Source organism: Prionailurus viverrinus, unplaced genomic scaffold (genome assembly GCF_022837055.1).
Source record: "Prionailurus viverrinus isolate Anna unplaced genomic scaffold, UM_Priviv_1.0 scaffold_35, whole genome shotgun sequence".
NCBI lineage: Eukaryota > Metazoa > Chordata > Mammalia > Carnivora > Felidae > Prionailurus > Prionailurus viverrinus.
Genome location: NW_025927605.1, coordinates 735,351 through 758,238, shown reverse-complemented (window position 1 = coordinate 758,238; position 22,888 = coordinate 735,351). Strand labels below are relative to the sequence as shown.

Below are 22,888 nucleotides of genomic sequence, written 5' to 3'. Positions count from 1 at the left end.
ATATATGTGAGGGCCCCAGGAAATGCGCAAGTTATTCCATTTGAATCCAACAGCACTCAGCCAGGTCTCCTAAGGTCAAGGCACCACGCCAGGCCGCTGGGGGCTACAGATGTGGAGCTGTGACTGCTTCTGTGGGAATCACGGAGCATGGGGGGAAAAAACTCATTAAGACTAATTGGAGAGGCGGGAACCCCAGGCACGCAGAAAGAAATGCCTGTTCACTTCTAAAGGGAAACAGCTTGGTGTTATGCGAAGAACCGGACCCTGATCCGAATCCTGGCCCTGCCACTTGCTGTCTAACCCTGGGCACGTTTTGTTAACCTTCTTGAGTCTCTTTCCTCATTATACCTCATAAGGTCGCAAAGTTTTGTGAGATGCCTGCAGCCGGGCAGGACCCAGGGCGCCTCTTCTGTGTTCTTGTCTCCATTCCTCCAAATAGGAGTCCAAACTGAGTGGGGCAGGGCTCACCAGGTAGAGGGGGAGGCTGCTCCCCCAGAACGGCGAGGACTCATTGGAAATTAGCAGCATTATTTACACGCTACTCAAAATGTGCTAAATACCTTTAACATGTTTGTTTTGAGAAGCAAGTTAAACACAGACTCCTATAATTTTATTTACACTATTAATTCATTCAGCCAGCCACATCTTCCTGGAGAGACAGAGGTGAACCTGTGTTGAACCATCACAACCCAAATGAGTGGAAAGGAAAGCCACGAATAGGGTTGAGAGTGGGGCTTTTGGAGCTGAAGGAAGACTGTACTGGGTTCAAGCGGTCGGGGCTTAGCCTTGAGCCTTGAGCCTCACCTGAGACCTGGGGCCGCTAAACATGCTCCCTGACAGCAGGACTCTTAGCAACCTCTGCCCAAGGCCGCAGAAGGATGGTGCAGGCCTGTACGTGGGATGCTTTCTTCACCCACTCAGGAGCAGAGGCCCTTGGTGGGGGATGGGGCCACGGAGTAAGCAGCAGAGCTCACCCTTAGGCCCAGACCTCAGGCTGCCGAAGGAGGCAGTGGGGAACGCTTTCTATACTCAGAATCTTCTGGGGAAGGTTGCTATCCTGTGCAGGCATATGGAAAGAAACACACACCAAGGATGGAGATGGTTTATTAATAATTATAATAAAAAAATATATCTATATCTACATGTACATATATATGTATATATGCAGAAATAAAGGATCAGAGGATATAAACTCGAGTATTAACAGCTCTTACATCTAGGTGGTAGCATTAAGGCTGAATTTCCCTTTCTTCTGTACGCTTCTTTTTACACTGAGTGTGCATCCTGTTTGCAGTAGAGTAAGAAAAGATAAAGCTATCTTCATTTGGAAATCCAAACACCACTATCATCCACATCATCACTAGGATGGCAGCCCGGGGCTGGGGCTCCTGCTCTGGGCTGCAGGGATGAGGGTGACGGTGCCTCCCTCTCTCACACACCAGGGAGAGTCAGGCTGGGAGCCCCTACCGCGCCCAATCCCATCCCATCCCATCCTCGCCCCTTCTTCATTGCACAGCGGCCATGACTGCACAGAGCCCTCTGTTAGATGGGAGGGGAGGAGCAAAGTCCCCCAAGGCCACCTGCTCGCGTGGAGAGTGTTATGAACTAGGGGAGGTAAGGTGGTTGCACCTTTAAAATAGCAACATGTTGACACTCAAGATGAATATATACAGGCTGAGAAACTGAGTATAACAAGAGATTGATAAAGAGGGCAGGTAGCAAAATGAATGGCTGGTGAGGAGTGTTAATAAAGGAAGAGGGTGTTGCCCTTAATTGCTCCGAGGTGAGGAAGGCAGGTCAGGGCTCCTGGCACAGGCGGTTCCAGGGACCACGAGGAGCTGGTGGGTCAGGACACCTTGGTGATAGAGCTCCCGGATGACAGGGCTCCCCCAATCCCCATCAGTTCCTGCTGGCTCTTCTGGTTGCCAGGGCAGCGGGGACTGAAGGGGGGTTCTGCAGGCCAGTTGGATGGGGACAGGCAGGGAGGAAGAAAGTCAGGTTCTGTCCCACTGCTCCCCACCCCCACTCTTCTCCCACTTCTCTCATCAGGGTCCCTAAAACGCTGGGAAATACCCCAGGCCTTCCTTTCACCTGGGTCTTGGCCCTCCTGTCCCCTCCTACTTGCTGACTGCATCTCCCATTGTGGCCCAGACCATCCCTGTCCCCAGTGCCAGTCACCTGGGATTGTGAGGGGCCCAGCTGGCCTCTTCAAGGTGCTGCTGGGGAGGCGGGCGATGCGGCTGCGGCCACGGGCCACTCCCAGGGAGCGGGAGACTGAGGAACTGAGGGAGGGAGGGAAGGAAGGAAGGAAGTTAGGAAGGTCACAGCCACACCTTGGGACTACAGGGTAGGGGTGGAGGCGTAGAACTAGACACTAAACCTTGAGAGCAGGGGGAGGCCAAGCACCAGCTCGAGCTTCTAAGGCCAGATCTGAAGGCAGGAAGAGGCAGTGGGAAGGAGAGCTTCGTGGGGTGTAGCAGGGAAGTAGAGGTGAGGGGTGGGTGGTCTGGTCCCCAGATAAGCCAGTGAACACTGACCGTCTCCCTCATGGAGAGGAGCCTATAGCCTTTCACTAAAGAAGGGAGATACCCTTCCCTTCTGGTACAATCCTGTACTAGCAAGGGTCAAGGGAACCTCATTCAGTAAGAGAATCCGATGCTCCGATGCTGGCCATGCTCACAGGACCCCTGCTACCGGCTCCAAGGGGTCCAGAGACACAGTGGAGCCCCGTAGCTGGCTCAGCATCCGCTGCCCCGGAGAAAGCTCTGTCTCTCCCCACGTAATCCCCCAGCCTCACCTCGCAATGCGCCTCTTCTTGCGGGCTGAGCTCCCAGGGAAGGAAGATGTTGGTTTGGGGCCTTTCATGGTGAACAAGGGTACAGGTCCACTGCGGGAGGGAGGGAGGTAAAGGAAGGCAGGTCAGGAGGGAACCAGGAAAAGGTGCCAGCGCCTCCTCCCTCCAGCCCCCAGCTCGGCGGGTGGGGAGGTTGGATAAGATGACCTCTGAGGTTTCTTCCTACTTAGAGGTGGATTCCTCTCCCTGCCTCACTCGGCCTGGGCTGACAGCTGAGTGACAGGCCTGTTCTGGGAGAACATCCAGATGTCAGTTTCTGGCACGTGCAGGGAACTGGAGTTCAAACAATTTGACCCTTCCACCTGCCCGGCTGTGAGTCTGTTACCGAGAGGTGGTGCAGGCTGTAGGACGGGCAGGGGGTGTGGGCAGCCCACCGCCCTTGGCCTCACAAGTACAAGGTCAGTCTGCCATTTGTTCTTGGCTTTGGACTGTCCCGAGCTGGTCAGCCTTCCCCTTTCCTGTGGGTGGAAGGTGAAGGTGAGAGCTTCATCGTCTCACTGAAAAATGGCTGAGTAAAATTTTTCTGAGGATCCCCTTCCCAGTTCCAAATGCTGGCCTGGAGGGTGGAATCCGGGGTGGAAATGGCAGGAGCACATATTTATCAGCGGGACTTGGGACTGAGACTGAGCCAGAGAGTACCAGTGATGCAGAGGGACAGAGAGGGCTAGGCCCCCTCCTTATTCCTGCTCCCTGCTGGCCGTCCCTGAGAGGGGGTCCCGTTAACTCCTTGTGGGCGTGCCACAAACCAGCACAGAGCCGGCGGCTTTGAAGTATGGACAGACAAGCCAGGAGGGCGCAGCAGTCCCGGGCCTGGGGAGCGACACTGCTCAGACCAAAGGGGGAAAGACAGCAAATGTCCGGCTCTGAGAGTCAGGCTGGCTTCTACTCTTTGCAGCACCTCTGTTCCCTCGCGGACTCCCCATCCCTGGCCTGGAAGGATGGGAGGGAGGCTGGAAGGGAGACCCACCTGGGGATGAAGGGCTGATCCAGCCTGCTCGGCTCCTGGGGAACATTCTCCCAGCCAGTGCATTCAAGGAAACCCAGTTTTGAGGGGGGCTCCTCTGAGAGGTCAAAGGTGGCGTTGAGGTCCCGAGGGGGCAGGGCCAGAGGAGTAGAGCAGTTCTGCATGGCAGAAGGGCCCAGGGGCACCCGGCTTTTGATGACTGTGGCTGGGCAGATGCGAGGGGAGCGGCAGGAGGAGGAGGCCTTTCCCCCTCTGGGGGTGGTGGGCCCGAGTGAAGGCTGAGCCTCAGGCAGGGACCCCCTCCTCAGGCAGGGCAGGAAGGACTGGCGCTGGCGTTTGGTCCCCAGCTTCGGGGCTGGGGGGCTGTCTGGCTCTGAGGGGCTCGGTCTCCTCCTCCTCTTCTTCTCTGTGGGCCGCCGGGCTACCTGGGCTGGGGTGCGGTCAGGACCTGGTAGGACCCCCAGAGTGTGCATGAGGCCACTCAGTCGCCTTGCCATGGTCCGGGTCACGGGGCCAGAGTATCCTGGAGACTCTGAACACAGAGAAGGCAGGTGTTACGGGGAGATCAGGGACCATCCAGAAGGAAGGAGAATTTGTAGAATTGGGGGAGACACAGGAGCCCCTAACTCCACAGGTCTGCTGGGACTCCTGCCTACCGCTGCATGACCCAGCAGCTGAGGGCCCAGCCGCCCCTCAGCACGAGCTGGGTCTTGGAGAGGGCGTTGATAGAGGCAGAGCAGGGGCAAGACTCACCTGACTCTAAACGCAGCTCCAGAGGTGCCCCCCTGGCCGGGCCGGGTGTGCCTGAGGCCTCGGCTCTGGGCTCAGCTTTTTCCTCTTGTACCAGCTGCTGTAGGGTCTCGAACTCTGTGATCATGTCGGGGGTCAGCAGGTTGGCTGCTTGGAGCAGGGAGTACTGTCGCTGTGCCAGGCACAGCACCTTCAGGGCCAACCTGGAAGGGAGGGGAGGGGACCCCGCCCCTCCTCAGACCTGGCCCCACTGCTCCAGCGGTGAGGGGCACACGAGGGCGGGTCCCCTGGCTCCTTCCTGCCTTGCCCCCCACACTGGCGCGCCGGCCTCCCCGCCCTCCCAGCGGTGGCTCTTGCCCCGCTACCCTCTTGCTGGAGACCAAGGCTGGTGGAGATGGTCACAAGCAAGGCAGGAGGGAGGCTTCACCCCTAAATATGCGCCCTGACAAAGACAATGACCTGGGAGGTAGGGAAAGGGCACTAAATGGCCTTGGACCAGAAGGTCTGAGTTTCCTCTCAGCTCTGCCGCTTACTAGCACTTGACCTTGAGTAAGTTCATCCACCCAAGGGGCAATGTAAGGTAGCAGCAGTGAGAGCTAGGCTCGGGTCAGCCTGCCAGCTCAGATCCAGGCTCCCACACTTGCTGCTGTGGGATCTTGGAGGCACTACTTAACCTCAGTGTCCACATCCTTAAAACGGGGATAACAAATACACCCACCTCTTAGGGTGGTTGGGAAGATGAAATGAATTATTTGGTCTATAAAGTATTTAAAGAGGACTAAGCACTGTAAAGTTAACTGTGACCGGTAAAATAAAAACCTCTAGCTTGTCAGGACAAGAGGAGATGAGATTAGATACGCTGTGTTCGTCTCGGTTCTGAGAAGACCCTCGAAAACGCATTCAGTCCACTTGATGGTGGGGATCCTGAAAGAGCTGGTGTGGATCAATGCGCACTTCACATGCACTGAGGGGCTATTTAAAGGGAATTATGAGGGTAATGCGATTATTGATATTGTACATTTAGATTCTAATAAAGCAAATTTCCTTCCTGTGAGGCACGCCTCTGATGAAAGAATGGACACAGTTATCTCGGTGGGGATTACTCCTGGCCAATAATTTATCCTCAGGTAGCTCTACCTGCCTGGCCATCCCTGAGCCCCCTCCTCTGCCTTCAGTGTCTGCTTGGGGAATCCAAACTCATTTTTATAAAGCAGCCACCAGGCCTTTTTGAAAGAAGCCCGGATATAAATTAAAAAGGACACAGCAGAAACTCATTCTACATCTGCCTGAGCCACACATTATAAGATTAGACCACTGAGAAAAGTGAGTGTCTAGGGAGAAATGCATGGGCTTGGATGTCAGGTGACCCTGGTCTCACCCTGTCCCTCTGGCTGTGTGGCCCTGGTACCCCATCTGGCAAGTGGGGAGCTGGTCTACACCGTAGGTTTCCAAATTAGGTTTCACAAAACCCATCGGAGGACATTTAAAATGGAGCTCTGCTTTATCTGTTCTACATATTAAACTTCAGCATAAGATTTCATTTGAAGAAAGGACTTTGTAGCTAAAAAAAATCCTGAAAAACCACTGAACTGGAAAATCTAAGATCCACTCAGTGCCCTGGTGGTCTAAGATTCTAAAGTCTAAAGCCAAAGAGAAATGATTTTCTATTATCTGGTTGTTAGGGTGTTTCCAAGCATGGAGAGGATCTAGCATGTTCTGCAGCCCCTGATACATGGGGTCTTCTGTCACATTTTATTAGTGTCTGTTATTAGCCCTAAGAAGAAGGGAGAATAAAGCCTATGTTCCCCAAATCATAGCTAAGAGTGAAGCACCTTGTCGGGGACCACAAAACCAGAGGCAAAGCAGAAAGGAGAGCCCTGGCGTTCTCCCTCTTCACAGCGGGGGACGCCAGAACAGGGAAGGGACCCTGACTCATCAGTGGGAGCCTGGGGGCCAAGGGGACATCCTGCCAGCGCATCCTGGCCACTCCAGGGCCCCGGGGAGTCAGCAGCAGTAGATAGATAATGAGCCGCTGATTATTCAGGCTGCAGCATTTTTGCTGAGTAGGGAACAGACACTCCCCAACAAGAAATAAAATTAAACAGGCCCTTCTGTCCGGAAGCTTTAAATATACTGCCTAGCGTGAAGCGTGCTGGGGAGGCAGGAGTGGGGTTGGCAGCAGCAAAGCTAAGTGGCCGGGGATTTATGGTCTAGGGGCCAAGGAAAAACATACTAACAGCACCTCTCTATTAAGCACAGAAACAAGGGTCCAGAATCCATTTCTCTTTGGCTCTGGGTGGTGGTCTGTATTTACTTCTGAGAAGAAATAGCCACAATCCGTTGATGAAGACACTTGATAAACGCCTGACTCGGGACGGCTGTCCATTTCTCAGCCCGCCACCCAACTTCTCTTGGCTGCTTGGTTCCTCCTTGCAGAGGACAGACGGGCAGCTCAGCCCCCAGACTGGGAAGCACAGCACTAGCCAGGCAGCCCTGCCCTAACTTGGTGCTTGCCAGCCAAATTCTGGATGGAATTTGGTGTTTTGCTCGCCAGTTATGTGGAAGAATAGAGATGACGGGTAAGTACACAGAGTAGGTGATAATCTTAAGTCGTTGAAAGCAGATCAGGGACAACATTGAGGGAAAAAGACTCGACTCTCAACTAGAGCAGAACCAGAGCATTGGCGACGTGCCGAACACCGGCTCCCCCCCCCACCCCCCGAGGTCGGAACCCATCGCCTGCCACCCTGGACCCCGGAGAAGAACGAGAAGACACCTACTGCTTAGAACAGTCCCTGCCCAAGTTCTGTGGTGAGAGGCAGCCCGTGTCTGGCTTGGGCTGCAGGGTCAGGCCCGGGGACCTTGGCAGTGGGTGTCTGAGGGTCTGCTCTGGTACCTGGATTGGAACCTGAGGAGGAGAGGAGTCACAGGTAGAGGGGCCAGGATGGCCACCCTCCCCCACATAAGCAGATCTTAAAATCCTTCCCTCCTCCAAGGGGGGGGATGAAAGAGGGGATCTTGGGCAGACTGGGTCCCAGTTGATCCTTTCTCCGTCCCAGACTCCTCCTCTCTCCCTGCTCCCCTTCTGGTAACATGCATGCTTGTCACTTCCAGACATAGGCTCTGACAGGGACGCCCCTTCCTGCACAGGATCTGAAAGCCCCTTAATGACTAACACGTAAGACATCCAGGTGGGGAGCCCAGAACTGAAGAGACTCTGTGAGCTGAGGAGGGACATTGCTTCCAACCCTCCACTAGCTCCAGGTCCTACCTCCTCGGCTGGGTTGTCTTCCTTGTCCTCTGGGGGCGGTTCCCGGTCTGGAGAGTTCCCTTCCATGACCCTCCCCACCGGGGCCTCTGGCCCCAGGTTCTCCTCTGGAAGGACTGCAGACCCTGGGTGGAGCTCTGGGGTGCAGGGCTGGCTGGGAAGACGGGACGGTGAGGGGCAGCTGGGAAGGATAAGGGGGAAAGGAGGGGACTTGAGAGGCGGGAAACAGGGTCAGGTGGGGAAAGCAGGGAGGGGTGGGGTCTCTGTGGCACCAGGTGGCAGAGAACCATAAGGGATGGATGCCTGGGTAACAAGTGGGCAGTAGCAGAGGGTGAGAGAGGGAGTTGGTGATTTCCTGGCTTAGGAAACAAGGATGCTTGTCTGTTAATTTTACCTTCTTTTAAATAGTATATGTTCCTTATACAGGCTGGGGGGTGTCACTAACTCATCTGACACAGATCATTTCTTCTATTCTTATTTTACTGAGAGGTGCTATTAGGGCTGTCTAGAATACGCTGTGTCAAATGAGAGAGCACTGGAGGTGGCAATCAGTGTCCTGGGCACTGGCTGGGAACCCTCAACCCCAGGTGGCAGCACAGAAGCTGGGGAAGGGGGGTTTTCCCTGCTGAGCTAAAGAGGGTAAGCACGGCGGCAGGACTCACGCTTGCTGGGGAGGGCCGGATCTGGGGGATTTCGAGAGGTCCTGTGGTGGCGCCTGGGCTCCCGCCTCGTACATTTGGAGCTTCTCCCTCAGGGCAGCCACCTGCAATCAGAGCAACCCAGCCTCTCAGAGCCCCAGGTGAGCACAGGAGCTGAGGGGTGGGCACGGAGCCCTGGCAGCGCCCCACTGCTCATCTCTGGCGCCCCGCTTCCCGGCCAAACTCCCCAGGAGGGCTCCTCACCTCAGCCTGCAGCTGCTGGCAGATGGTGGCATACTGGCTGATGTGACAGTCCAGGCTGATCACATTACTCTTCAGCTAAGATGCGGGGCAGAGAGGGGGGCAAGGTACAAGAGAGATTTCACGTGTTCATTCAAAGCAGCTTTTAGCCACCACCTCCGATGACCAGGCACTATGCTAGGCGCTTTACTCACATTCTCAAGAATCACCCTCCCGACTGGGGAAACAGATCAGGGAAGGGCAGCGATTTGCCTGGGACCACAGCAAGAGGCAGAAGGATGCTTTTGAACCCAAGACTCCTGACTCCCTGACCAATACACTCTCACCAGGCCAGGGGCTTCCCAGCAACAGCTCCAGGAGCAGCAGGGCTCCTCAGAGAAGGCAGGGACAACTCTGCTTTTATCTGTGTTACATGTTACTGTTTATGTTGTTTGGCTGAAAATATTGTCCTGCTGCTAAAAACAAGTCTGAAAAGATCATTGGCCAGCACTTGGCCACCCCCTTCCGTTGTCTCCCCCCCCTTTTTTTTTTTAATTTTTGAAATGTTTTTTATTTTTGAGACGGAGAGAGACAGAGCACAAGTGGAGGAGGGGCAGAGAGAGAGGGAGACACAGAATCTGAAGCAGGCTCCAGGTTCTGAGCTGTCAGCACAGAGCCAGATGTGGGACTCAAACTCACGAACTGTGAGATCATGACCTGAGCTGAAACCCAGAGTCAGACGTTTAACCAACTGAGCCACCCAGGCATCCCTTATTATTTTTTTTTCAAGTCTGGAGACTGTCCTGCCTCTCCCGCAACTGGAGTCTTCCCAAGGATGGGTACTACATGGCTTCTATAGCAGACTCGCCCTGAAGACTGAGCCCTGGGGACTTCTTCCCTCTGCCTTGGGGGAATACTCAGGTAGCGGAGAGAGCTGTGTGGGTCCCACCCCTTCCTCCTCTTGCACCCCCCACAACAGGTTGGCCATTTCTGGCTGCCACACACCGAGAGCTTGATCTCTTTGGCCCGGTCAGCATACTTGAGGGTGTTGTATGTGTCCTCGTAGGCCAGACTGGAGGGGCTGACGGTAGCGATCATCACTGTGCGACAGTTGCCCCCGATGGAGTCCTTGAGCAGACGGGTCAGTTTGCTGTCCCGGTAGGGCACGTGAGACTTACGGCCCTGGGGAGACAGAAGGGGGCATGGGGTGAGGCAGCCGGACTGGACGGATCCAGGCTGAGACCAAGGGCTGGAGGGAAGGAACTTTGGCTTTAGGCCCCCAGTCCCCACCCTGAGAAGGACCCCAGGTCTGTGCGGTTTTACCTTTGCGTCGGCCAGGGCGTTGAGGACGTTGATGAGGGCCAGCAGAGAACGGTTGATGTTGGCACCCTCCCGCAGCCGCTCCCCCTTCGCGTGGGTGCTAGACGCCCGCTCCGAACCAGCTAGGTCAATCAGGCTCATTTTGGCCACTTGAAGGGCCTGAGTCAGACCTGGAACCCGGTCCTGCTGCTTCACGAAGATCTGGGGGTAGATGGCAGGGGTGAGGGGGTGCTGGGCATCAGGAGCCCCAGCTTCAGGCTCCAACACCTGACCCCTCTCACCTGGAAGATGGCATGGGAGCGGGAGGAGGTAGCATTGGCGTCAGTCGGGTGCTGCGTGCGGTTGAGGTTCCCCCTGGTCAGCATGTCCAGCAGCTGCTCAGCTGAGGTTGGCTACGGAGGAGATGCCCAGGAAGGGGGCTGCGGTCTCCCCAAGTGGGGCTTCTCCCCCAACAGGGAGAGCCCCTCTTCAGAACCAATGTCACCCCCGGGCTCCCACCACCACCCCACGATCCAGGGGTCCCCAAACTGCCTGGTGAGAGAACCCTGGGGTCGCTCCTGCCGCCCGAGCCCAACCCCACACCTGGTGGAAGGAAAGTCCTTGCACCACCACGCCCTTGTCGGGGTCCTCACGGATGGCCAGGGGCCCCTTGGGCTCCAGGAGGTCGTGGATCTGCTCATTGTACACCTGTGGAGAAAGGAAGCAAGAGAGAGGCCTGAGGTGCAGGGCAGGGGCAGCATGACAGAACACCATGCCAGGAGTGGCACTTTGCAGGATAGTGTTAAATGGCGAGAGGAGGACGGACAGGTTTAATTCCAGTGCAGTCTCTCTCAGAGCTGCGTCTATGCTCTCTGGGCTCTCAGCGAGCCCCCATCGGCCCACTTCCTACCACCCTCTCTCCCCACTCTCTCTCCCTTCCCCACACCTTTAGGGGTTGTGAGAACGAGGGGTGAAGCTGCCCAGGGCCTGTGAAGGAACAGCCCTACCTCCTGGTAGCTGATGAGCACCTCGAATCGCTTCTCCTCCTGGTGGGCCTCAAGCCGCCTGTACAGTTCCATGGTGGTCAGGTACATGATGCCGGGGTCCCCCTCTCTTCCCAGCATGGTGTGCGTCTTCCCAGCCCCGGTGGCCCCATAGGCAAACACTGTGGGGGACAGAGTGGGGGTAGGGTGGTGGCAGGGCCAGATCCGCCTTCCCTAGGGGTCCCCTTGCGCATTTCCACCCAGGCCAGCCCTCCCCTTCTCCCCTAGCCCCTCCCTCCGCCTCCCTGTGCACAGCTCCACTGCCACTGCCCACGCGCATCCCACCGAGTTCACACTGCGGCTTTTGAGTTCTCCATGCCTATGGCCCAGCTCCCCTGTGGGCTTGGGGCTTCCAGGGCAAAGGGGTCTCTGCTCTGAGTGAGAGCTTCTCCCTTCCCCAGTTCAGGCAGCTTCCTCTGCTGCAGGCCTGCTGTTCCTTCCCTCACATTACTAACCTCCATTCGTGATCATGCATTTGTGGGGGTGATTTGTGATGAATGTCTTCCCCCCTCTAGAACGCAAGCATGAAGGGGACAAGGAACATGTCTGTCTGATCTGCTTCTAGAGCCCAGTAGAGTGTTTCACAAAGGAGAATGAATGGAGAACCCACAGGAAATGAAAGGGCCAGAACCCTCCTCAGCAAGTGCCCAGCGGAGGGGAAGGTGGGCACATTTCAGAGGGCAGATGAAACCCTTAGAAGGAAGCAGGGAGGCAAGGCCACTACCAACCAGGGCTTTTCCTCCTCGCTGCCCAGATTCTCACCTGAGCAGTTGTAGCCCTGGAGGAAGCTGTCCAGAATGCTGTGGGTGGTGTGCTGGAACACGTCCTGTTGGGTGGCCGTCTCACCAAAGACCCGGTCAAAGACAAATGTCAGGTCTTTGCCCTTCTTCTTGGGGCCATCATGGGTACTGCCCCATTTGAGGCCAAGGAAGCCCCCATCGGGCTCCTCAGGGTCAAACACCAGCACCCGCTCATCCACCACCTGAACGACAGGCCGCCGCTGACTCTCCAACTCCCGTGGGGTGGGAGGCCGGACCCGCACCACGACGCGCACCTTGCTGTCCTCCACTGCCATCACCATGGCAACACCTGGGCAGGCACACAATGGAGATGAGGACCAATCTGACCTTAGGCCTGACGAGGCGCCCCCTCAGCCTTGTTGCCGGTCAAAGGCTTTCTCTCGCTCCCTCCCCAACAACTGATCTTCATCTGATACCTCAAGAGAATAAGAATTGCCAGCACCCATCAGTAAATATCTCTTTCTCACTTGAAATGCCACCTATCCAAATGACTTTAGTGCTTTCAGAGGCCCACGACTGGGCTACTATGTTCCACAAATCTGTCTACACCCGTGCCAGTGCCACAGTTTCCATCTCATTCCTTTACGGTATGCTTTTTATCTAGTAAGGCAAGAACCACCTCCCCTTCCAACCGCCCCTCCTGCCCCCATTAGTCTTTCTTTTTCATAAATGTCTTTAATTTTTTTAACATTTATTTTTGAGAGAGAGAGAGAATGCAGGGGAGGGGCAGAGAGAGAGGGAGACACAGAATCCAAAGCAGGCTCCAGGCTCTGAGCTGCCAGTACAGAGCCCGATGTGGAGCTCGAACTCACAGACCCTGAGATCATGACCTGAGCCAAAGTCGGCTGCTTAACCGACTGCACCATCGAGGTGCCCCTTCAGAAATCTCTTAACTATTGTCCATGCATTATTGTTCTACTTGACTTTGGGAAAATGTCATCAATTCCACCCCCAACCCAGAACACAACCCCCCAAACCCTATTGGGATTACAAATTGGAATAGTATTGTTTACACATTTATTTTATATTAAAACTTTCCATGCAAGCACATGGCTATTTCCTTTCTATTTATTCAGATATTTCTTATGTCCCTCAGTTAAGATTTTATAGGTTTTCATCTCTTCAGATAGGTTCTGTAATTGTCTTTGTAATACAATTCCCAAGTACTTTAATTGCTCTTATGAAAGGAGAACTTTCCTGCATCTCCGTTTCCAGGTGGTAATTGCTAGTGGAAGAAACACAATTGTTAATTATACATTTGCCTTCTACCCACTCCCCTTAAACTCTTACTAATTCCAATTGTTTTTATTAGAACTTACTGAGTTTTCTGAGTACATAGTTATAGATCAGAAAAAAAATTTTTTTTTTACCTTTTCTTCTCCGTGGTTACGCCAAATATTTTATTTCTTATCTATTGCATTCCCTAGAACTTACGAAACAATGTTGAATAATAATGATGATAATGGGCATCCTTGTCTTGCTCTTGATCTTAAAGGAACTAACATTTTAGTGATTCACTATTTAGAAATTAGTTTTGGACAAATAGTTAATTATCATAATAGGAATTTCTTTCACTCTTTTTAACTTCAAGTTGTTATCAGGAATGTTTAGAATTTTACCTAATGATCTTTCAGCATCTCCTGATATGCTTATGTGGGTTTTTTTCTCCTTTATTTTGTTGATGTGGTAAATTTTTTGATACTATTCTTGGTATCAAACCAACCATGCATCATTGGTTAAAAAAAAAAAAAATCCTACCCTGGCCACACTGAAGTTTTCCTTTTTTTTTTTTTTTTTTTTTTGAGAGAGAGGGCGCAAGTGAGCAAGGAGGGGTAGAGAGAAAGGGAGAGAGAGAGAGAATCCCAAGAGGGGCAGAGAGGGAGGGAGGGAGGAAGAGAGAGAGAGAGAGAGAGAGAGAGAAGTGGGGCTCACTGAAGCAGGGTTCATGCTCACCAGAAACAGGTCTCATGCTCACTAGATGAGGGGCTTGAACTCAGGAACCGTGAGATCATGACCTGCGCCGAAGTCAGATGCTTAATGGACTGAGCCACCCAGGCGCCCCAGAAGTTTTCCACTTTTTAAAATTAATTAATTAATTAATTAATTAATTAAGTTATTTATTTATTTTTGAGAGAGAGAGAGAGAGAGAGAGAGAATGAGTGGAGAAAGGGCAGAGAGAGAGGGAAAAAGAGAATCTTAAGCAGGCTCCATGCCCAGCATGGAGCCCAATGCAGGGCTTGATCTCACCACCACGAGATCATGACCTAAGCTGAAATCAAGGGTTGGACACTGAACCAATTGAGTCACCTAGGTGCCCCTGAGGTTTTCCATTTTTAAATGGCTAAATGTGTCAACTTTATTTTTTTTATGGTTTTATGTCATATTTAAGAAGATATTCCTTCCCCGAGGTAATTTTCTTATATTTCTGTCTCATACTTTTTCTTTCTTACATTTAGCTCTTTATCCAGACAGAATTAATTGTTTTGTGAATGAGGTTTCTAAATATCTTTTCTTTCTTTCTTTCAATGTTCGTCTATTTTGAGAGAAAAAGAGCATGCATGTGCGTGTGCATGAGCAGGAGAGGGGCAGAGAGAGAGAGGGAGAGAGAGAATCCCAAGGAGGCCCCACACTGTCAGTCAAGAGCCCAACATGGGGCTTGATCTTACAAATCGTGAGATCATAACCGGAGCCAACATCAAGAATCAGACACTTAACTGACTGAACCACCCAGGAGCCCCTCTAAATATCTTTTCTTTCCAAATGGTAAGCAATTATACCAAGACCATTTATTCAATAGTGCATTCTTTCTCTACCAATTTGAAATGCCACATTTAACATAACTATATTCTCATATGAACATGAATTTATTTCTGGGCTCTCTATTCTCCTCTACTGATAGGTTCCTTCTACAGTAACTTGTAATTGCAGTGGTTCCATTACACACATCACCTTTGTTCTTTTCTTGGCTATTCTTGGGCATCTTGTCTTGCAGATGATTTTGGAATCAGCTTACAGAGTTTTATGAAAACACCTGCTAAGATTTTAATTGGGACTACTTTGAATTTATAAATTAGGGGTGCCTGTGTGGCTCAGTCAGTTGAGCATCCTACTTTGGCTCAGGTCATGATCTCACGGTTCGTGGATTCGAGCCCCGCGTCAGGCTCTGTGCTGACAGCTCGGAGCCTGGAGCCTGTTTCGGATTCTGTGTCTCCCTTTCTGTCTCTGACCCTGTCCCGTTCATGCTGTGTCTCTCTCTGTCTCAAAAATAAATAAACGTTAAAAAAAAAAAATTAAAATTGCATTTTCAGGGGCGATTGGCTGGCTCAGTTGGTGGAGTATCCAACTCTTGATCTCAGGGTTGTAGAGATTATTTAAAAATAAAATCTTTGGGGCGCCGGCTGACTCAGTCGGTAGAGCATGAAACTCTTGATCTCAGGGTTGTTAGTTTGAGCTTCATGCTGGGTGTGGAGCCTACTTAAAATATAAATAAATAAATAAACAAACAAACAAATAAATAAATAATATCTTTAAAAATAAATATATCAAAATAAAAAATAAATAAAATTGCATTCTCTATTTTTTTCTCCCAGAATATGGGAAAGCAACTCCTTTCTGGATGCAGATCTTGTATCTGGCCACATTACTGATTTCTCTAATAGACTGTCATTGATTCTCTTAGGTTTTTCAATTAAATGATGATATAGTTTGCAAAAAATGAAAGTTACTTTCTATTTTTAGCTCTACTATATTTAGTTCCCTACACTCCACTGTCCATTAGGAATGGACATTACATTTTATCAAATGCTTTTTTTGGTGCAGCCTGGATGATAACAGTGTTTCTCCTTTTTTTTTTTTCTTTTTTTTTTTTGGTAGCTCTACACCCAACATGGGGCTTGAACTCACAACCCCCAGATCAAGAGTCTCATGCTCCACTGACTGAGCCAGCCAGGTGCCCCATTCTTTAATCTGTTAATACAGGGGATGGCATAGACAGATTTCCTAATGTTGACCCGGTAATAATTCCAAACATTTATTTGTCTATTCCCTCTTGATTTCACCTCACATCTCTCTCTGCTTTTTTCATTCTCCTTCAAGCCAGCCTACCAAGGGTAGAGATGGAATTTCTGGAATGCAGGAGTTACGGATATCCTGGAAAAGTTCAGCTTACCTCTAGGGATATATTAACAGGGTTTAGGAACAGGGGCTGTTTCTGGGGGATATGAATAGATGAATGCTTTCCCAGGAAAGACTAGGTCCTACTGACAGGAAAGAAAAGTGAGATTTCTCCCTAATACTCCAGTAAATTACTCAGTTTTTCCTTTGGGAATGAAGCAGAATTGAGCTGATTTGAAACTCTCAGTCCCTATCCCCACACTTTGTAATTTCTTCCCCACACAAAACAAGGGAAAGATATCAACCAATAATAATCTTGTTACACTGTATAGTTCTTTTCCTGTCCCAGCAATCAGACTGCCATTGTAAACATAAGAGCTAAATGCTCGCTATGCAGGGGCTGTTTGAAGCACCTTATGGATACCATCTCCTTTCATCTCCATTGCAATCCCACAAGATAGATACTATTATTATACTCATTTTTCAGTGAGAAAATTGAGACAGAGAGGGTTAAGCAACTTGCCCAAGATCCCAAGGCTAGTAAGTGATGGAGCTTGGTTCCAGCCCAGGCAGTCTGACTACACTGCCTTATAATGATATTATATATTATGCTCTCATGATCACATTGTTGTAATTGTCCCATATGTTTATATAATAATTATAATCCCTTTTATGTAACCAGCATTATGTATTCTGCAAGCACTTTCAGATATATGGACTGTACCTAATTTTCAACACTCGGAGAGGGTTCCTGTCTCCCATCCTTGCATTCCTGCCCCCAGGGAGCCCTACTCTTATACCCAGGGAAGAAAAGGCAGAGGGTACCTGGCCCTACCATCTAGGTCTACACTGGCTGCCTTAATGGCAGTCCCAGCCCCCCACCAGGAGGGTTTTAGCTGAGGAGGAGCCACAAAGCAGCCTAACATTCTAAGCAGGAAATTAAAAAGGGCACTGGCAACGGAGTGCACATAACCTTTACAGTTCTCTCCTCTCTGCCTCCTGAGGGCCAGTGAGGCAGACTGTTTGCCTAATGAGATGTTTTCCTTCTTCCTGAGACTGTGCTGGGGGCACAGGCTAGGGGGTATGGTGACACTTGGCATGGCTGCAGCTAGGACGTCTGGGTCCTGGTCTCCGCTCTGCATCTGACTGGTGGGGAGGTCTTTCCGGCCATACCACGTCAACGTCGTCAATGTCGCATCAGCTTCCCCCTTTGAGAGCCAGAGAGAACAGCTACTGATCTGCTCCCACCCCAGGGGGATGGGGAGATTAATGAGAGAACGTTTGTCAAGTTTGCTTTGATCCTCGGTTGGAAAGAGCATTTCAGCCCAAAGTACAAGGGAGATGATTCTTTAATAAGATCTTCAGGGTTCTGAGCCAGCCACAGTCACGTCCTGTTTCTAACCCAGGGCAGCTCATTAAAACCCAGAGGCTAGTTCACTGCCGAGCTGGGGCTGGGAAGCCAAGATTCAGTTGTTTTTAGGGTAGGCTCCTCACCCACCCTCATAGGGACAGGCCAAAAAAGAACAAACTCCTTAGAAGCCCCTGGAGAATTTCTGAGGACTTGAGGGGATCTGCCTGCAGATATCGGGAGCTAGGAAGGCAGAGAAGGTGCCTAGCCCTTGGACATTCTATTTTCATAGGGGTTGCTGTAATCCCCCTCATCACTCCCTTACATCTCTCACATGTCTGTTTTTTTTTTCTTTCTTTCTTTCTTTCTTTCTTTCTTTCTTTCTTTCTTTCTTTCTTTCTTCCTTTGTTTTTTTAAAACTTATTTATTTTGAGAGAGTGAGAGAGCGCACATGCATAAGTGGGAGAGGGGTGGAAAGAGAGAATCCCAAGCAGGAGCCTGACGTGGGGCTCGATTTCACAAATTGGAGATCATGACCTGAGCTGAGATCAAGAGTCAGATGCTTAACCAACTGAGCCACCCAGGGGGCTCATCACACGTGTGTTTCTTGTCCTCAAGCTTCAAGAGAGCAGGACCCTCTTCTGATACAGTCTGTGCATCGGGTCCAGATACGTAGGCACCAGGTCCAGCATGCAGTGGATGGATAAGAGCCAGAGAAGAGTAGGGTCTGAATCCAAAAGTTTAAGAATAACTACTATTATAGCTAACATTTATTGAGCACATAACTATGTATCAGGCACTATGTTAACCGCTTTTCAAATGGTGTCATTAACTGTCACAACAATCTCATTCTGTGGCTGTTGATACAATTGTTATAATCCTACTCTACAAGGGAAACTGAGACTCTGGAAGGAACTAGTCACATCAATGGTAAGTGGCAAGGCCAGAATTTGACCTTGTTCTGACTGTCACCAGAGGCATTCTGTTTCATCCTAGACTATTCTGTTCTGTAGCTGGGCTTTTGCAATTCCCATCTCCCCTTACTTTGGTACCCACAGGGCAACATCCAAAGACCACTGGTTCTTTCTATCCGTAGTCGATCAGAGGAAGGAGCTGTTTTATTTTGGCTTAAAAAAAATTTTTTTTAAACGTTTATTTATTTTTGAGACAGAGAGAGACAGAGCATGAACGGGGGAGGGTCAGAGAGAGAGGGAGACACAGAATCTGAAACAGGCTCCAGGCTCTGAGCAGTCAGCACAGAGCCTGACACGGGGCTCGAACTCAGCGAGATCGTGACCTGAGCCGAAGTCGGACGCTTAACTGACTGAGCCACCCAGGCGCCCCTATTTTGGTTTTTAAATAGACAATCTTAAGGCTGTAACTGATGAACTGTGTTTATTTCTTTCTTAATTGTGTTCCTTTCTCTTGTCTTGTGGTTTGGCTATGACCTCCGGTACAATCTTGAATGGAGGCAACGACGAACAATCTTATCTCTTTCCTAACTTGTATAGGGGATGCCCCTATTATTTCACCTTTGGTTGGTTTAAGGAAATTTACCTCTATTTTACCAAATTTAAAAAAAAATCAAGGATGGGTATTGAATTTTATTGAATTCTATTTCTGCGCTTAATGGGATATGTTTTCTGTTTTAATCTGTAAATGTGTAAATTGTATTAGATTTTCTTTTTTTTTTTAATTTTTTTTCAACGTTTTTTATTTTTATTTTTGGGACAGAGAGAGACAGAGCATGAACGGGGGAGGGGCAGAGAGAGAGAGGGAGACACAGAATCGGAAACAGGCTCCAGGCTCCGAGCCATCAGCCCAGAGCCTGATGCCGGGCTGGAACTCACGGACCGCGAGATCGTGACCTGGCTGAAGTCGGACGCTTAACCGACTGCGCTACCCAGGCGCCCCAAATTGTATTAGATTTTCTAATGTTAAACCACGTTCATATTCCTGGGATAAACCCCATTTGGTCATGATGTATTTTTTTATTTTTTTTTTAACGTTTATTTATTTTTGAGACAGAGAGAGACAGAGCATGAACGGGGGAGGGGCAGAGAGAGAGGGAGACACAGAATCCGAAGCAGGCTCCAGACTCGAGCCATCAGCTTAGAGCCCGACGCGGGGCTTGAACTCACGGACCGCGAGATCGTGACCTGAGTCGAAGTCGGACGTTTAACCGACTGAGCCACCCAGGCGCCCCATGATGTATTTTTTTAATATACATTTCTGACTTCTGATGGCTAATATTTTCTTTGAGATTTTAACAACTACATTTACAAAAGAGATTGGTAATTTTCTTTGTCTCATTTCTGGTATCACAAAATACATTGGAAATGTTTTCTCTTTTTTTAAGGGGAGTTTGTAGATTAGAATTTTTCTTCTAATTGCTCATAAATTTCTGGTGGAATTTGGTGGGTTTTTCTTTTTTCTTAATGGGTAGATTTGAAACTAATTCAATTCCTCAATGGACCTAAGTGTGTTAAAAAATTTCCATAATTTCTTGAAAAATAAAAACAAAACATTAAAAAAAATTTTTTAAAGGAGTGCCTGTGTGGCTCAGTCAGTTAAGCGTCTGACTTCGGCTCAGGTCATCACCTTGCAGTCCATGAGTTTGAGCCCCAAATAGGGCTCTGTGCTGACAGCTTGGAGCCTGGAGCCTGCTTCAGATTCTGTGTGTGTGTGTGTGTGTGTGTGTGTGTGTGTGTGTGTGTGTGTGTCTGCCCTTCCCCCACTTGCATTGTTTCTCTCTCACTCTCTCTCAAAAATTAAAAATAAAACATTAAAAAAATTTTTCCCATAACTTCTTGAGTCAGTTTTGCTAAGTTGTTTTTTTTTTCCTAGAAAATTGTCCAAAAGCATTGTTAAAAGGGTGTTCCATTGAAGTCTCTCTCTTTAATGTCTCAGTAACTGAAGTTATGCTCCTGTTTTCATTCCTAAGATCATTTTTCTTTATTTTTTAAGTTTTATTTATGTAAGTAATCTCTACACCCAATGTAGGGCTCGAACTCACCACCCAGAGATCAAGAGTCGCATGCTCTTCTGACTGAGCCAGCCAGTCGCCCCCCCAACATCATTTTTCTATTTCTTTTCCTTATATCTTAATCAATATTGACAGAAGTTTGGCCTTTTTACTAGTCTTTGCAAGATACAGCTTTGGTTAAGTTAATCTTCTCTATTACATAGTAAAATTCTATTTCATTAATTTCTGCTAACTCCTTTAAAAATTTTTTCTACACATGTAATCTGTTGTCCTGTTCTATCTTAAGGGGTCAAAAGTGCCAAAGCTAAGAGGGGAGGCATCCTAGGACCAGTGGCAGAAGGCATGGTTTTCTGTCATACAGATATTTTATTCCTTCCTTTACTCAATCAAATATTTACTGACTGCCCCAGTAACTAATTTACGGCCGCTGGCACAGCTCTGCAATCAGTTCTTCCGTATAGATGTGCGGAGAGGGTCTTAGCTACTCCACACAGACGTGCAAGGGTCCCAGGTCTCCAGATTTAGTGAGCAGGAGGACCTTTCACAGAGCGGATGCACAGAGGGCCGGGCCCCGTGCTGCTGTGTCGACCCCGTCCAGGTCCTGTACAAATGAGCAGAGGGATCCCGATCTCCACGCAGTTGTGGAAGGAAGCACCCTGCTCCCCCCACCGCGCCCCGTCCCGTTCGGAGGGAGCCACCCAGAACCTGCTGGGTCTCCACGCTGCACCTTTGGGTCTGGCGCAAAAGCTGCTTCCGCCCTGAGCGGCTGGGTCCGCCTGAGCGCTGGAGCCCGCGGGGCCGACTCCGCCGTGGGCCAGAGCTTACCCTTCCTCGGTTCCCCGTCGCTGGTGTCTCCGCTCACAGCCCGGTCCGCCGCAGCCGGGAGCCCCGGACCACCGGAGAGCTCGCCCCACACGCTCGCCACCCGCGCCAACCTTCGCCCCGCGCCCCGCGTTCAAATTAGCCGGGTCGGCTCATCCGCGCTTCCCATTGGTCACCGTCCGGATCGTTGATTGGCTGTTTCCTAAGTAACAAAGTACAGCGCTGAAGTGTCAACTGTGCGCTTGCGCACTTCCCCTTACTGCCTGCTGGTTTTGAGGCAGCGTCTCCGACTATGGCCGCACCAGACGGGGAGAAACCTGTGTGGAGCTGGGGTACCGGGGAACCGCGGCCTACGCTGCCGTCCCTGGGACTGGGTTCATCACCACGTGCAACAGCCAGATATCAAGCACGTTTTCAAACCTTTTTCTGTGGGCCACGATGGCATCTACCGATCCAAGAGGGACTTTTTAGCCACTGTCCAGGGTCTCTTCTCACTCCGCGACCATCCCAAGAATGAACTTCGAGAGCAGCCTTGATACGGAAAAGCCGGTGGAGACAGAGAATGGCAGTTCCACCCTTTTGACTTTGACAGCGTCAGGAATAGCATGGACTGGTGGTTGAATACGAGGCTCGGCTCCTTAGGGCACCGCTGGGCAGCACTGTCTCCATCCTTCATAATCGCCAGCTGCTTGGCTTCTGGTGGGCCAGCCTCATGCTGCTCCTCAATACTGGAGGTTGTGGAGGTCAGAGAGAGAGAGAGAGAGAGCCCTGCACTGAAATCAGGAAGCCCGATTCCAATCACTAGTGAGTGAATCACCAATTAGTGCTGAGACTTTGGAAGTCATGGCTGCTCTGAGTGTCCGTTTCCTCGTCTATAAAATGGGGTAAATACCCCGTCCTTCCTACTCATCTAACACAGCATGGATGTGAAAGCCTTCCAAACCCCTAGCATTTGTAAGGGGACAGCTTTGTATGAATCTGATTAGGATGAAACAGGTGATGCCTGCCTGGAGCCAATTGCTGACCAGTTTCATTAACCCGATCGGTCCCCACCCTGGGACAATGAGAAGGTCTGAGGCATCCAAAAGAGCAGGAGGCAAAATTCCCTCAGTGGGCCTGACATCAAGATGGTAGAGTCACTATTTAACACCTGGTTTATTTGACCCAAACTCTTCAATCACCTACCTGGACCTCCATTGCCTGTTCTACAAATGGGATAGCATTGCTGTTTTGGTGAGACTAACATGAGAAAACCATACAAAGTGCTGTCACTGTAAAGCTACAAGAAAACCAGGGTATTCTTGCCATCTGCACTACCCAGGAGAAATACAACTCCTAAAGCATGGCTTCCAGCTTAGGGGTCCCATCCCCTCTCACAGAGATGTGCATTTTAACAGAGGTTTGGGATCCCCAGGAACCACCAGGGAAACAGATTCCTCTTGTGTCCTTGTCAGCCTGGTCTTGCCTTGGTCCAATTCTGGTTTGGACAATTAACTGGAGAAGGTGAGGTAAGACAGGGAGCAGAGGCTGTCCTGGCTGTGGGCAATGGGAAAGGGGACACCTCGCTTGTTACTTACAAAGATTAGAAATAATGTAAGTGCAGCATATTGCCGACATCCAATGAGATGGTAATAGGTATTCTTGCATTCATTCGTCCATGAGGTATTTATTGGTGGGCCCAGAAGGTGGGGTGGTGAGTGATAAACACCATCTCCTATCTTCATGGAGGTTGCAGCCCATGAGAGAAAATAGACAATTAAGCT

At 50.4% G+C, this 22,888-nt stretch overlaps 1 protein-coding gene across 5 annotated transcripts; it reads right to left on the bottom strand.

Annotated features, from left to right (window-relative positions):
* Positions 1 to 1,088: 1,088 nt before the first annotated feature.
* Positions 1,089 to 21,249, bottom strand: KIF18B (kinesin family member 18B). Of its 5 annotated transcripts, none has more exons than XM_047845295.1 (16): positions 21,129 to 21,249; positions 11,819 to 12,145; positions 11,021 to 11,178; positions 10,617 to 10,721; positions 10,316 to 10,426; positions 10,038 to 10,235; positions 9,720 to 9,896; positions 8,739 to 8,813; positions 8,499 to 8,599; positions 7,840 to 8,017; positions 7,349 to 7,476; positions 4,572 to 4,771; positions 3,822 to 4,350; positions 2,798 to 2,887; positions 2,179 to 2,282; positions 1,089 to 1,953 (listed from the first exon to the last, which is right to left on the bottom strand). In XM_047845295.1, exons 2-16 carry the CDS (start codon positions 12,135 to 12,137, stop codon positions 1,847 to 1,849), a joined length of 2,580 nt encoding a protein of 859 aa, XP_047701251.1. In that variant the 5' UTR covers positions 12,138 to 12,145; positions 21,129 to 21,249; the 3' UTR covers positions 1,089 to 1,846. The 5 variants fall into 5 exon arrangements, 2 of the variants coding, with proteins under 2 accessions (XP_047701251.1, XP_047701249.1); XM_047845293.1 differs by lacking the exon at positions 21,129 to 21,249 and adding an exon at positions 16,943 to 17,637; XR_007149370.1 differs by lacking the exons at positions 1,089 to 1,953; positions 21,129 to 21,249 and adding exons at positions 3,180 to 3,312; positions 16,943 to 17,639 and having other exon boundaries at positions 2,224 to 2,282; positions 2,798 to 3,084.
* Positions 21,250 to 22,888: the final 1,639 nt, after the last annotated feature.

Coding starts and splice junctions, on each gene's coding strand:
- KIF18B (XM_047845293.1), bottom strand. CDS start 17,288: ATGCTCTTTCCAACCGAGGATCAAAGCAAACTTGACAAACGTTCTCTC. Junction 10,722..11,020: donor TGCTCATCAGCTACCAGGAG/GTAGGGCTGTTC, acceptor CTTTCTCCACAG/GTGTACAATGAGCAGATCCA. Junction 9,897..10,037: donor ACGCCCTGGCCGACGCAAAG/GTAAAACCGCAC, acceptor CTGTCTCCCCAG/GGCCGTAAGTCTCACGTGCC.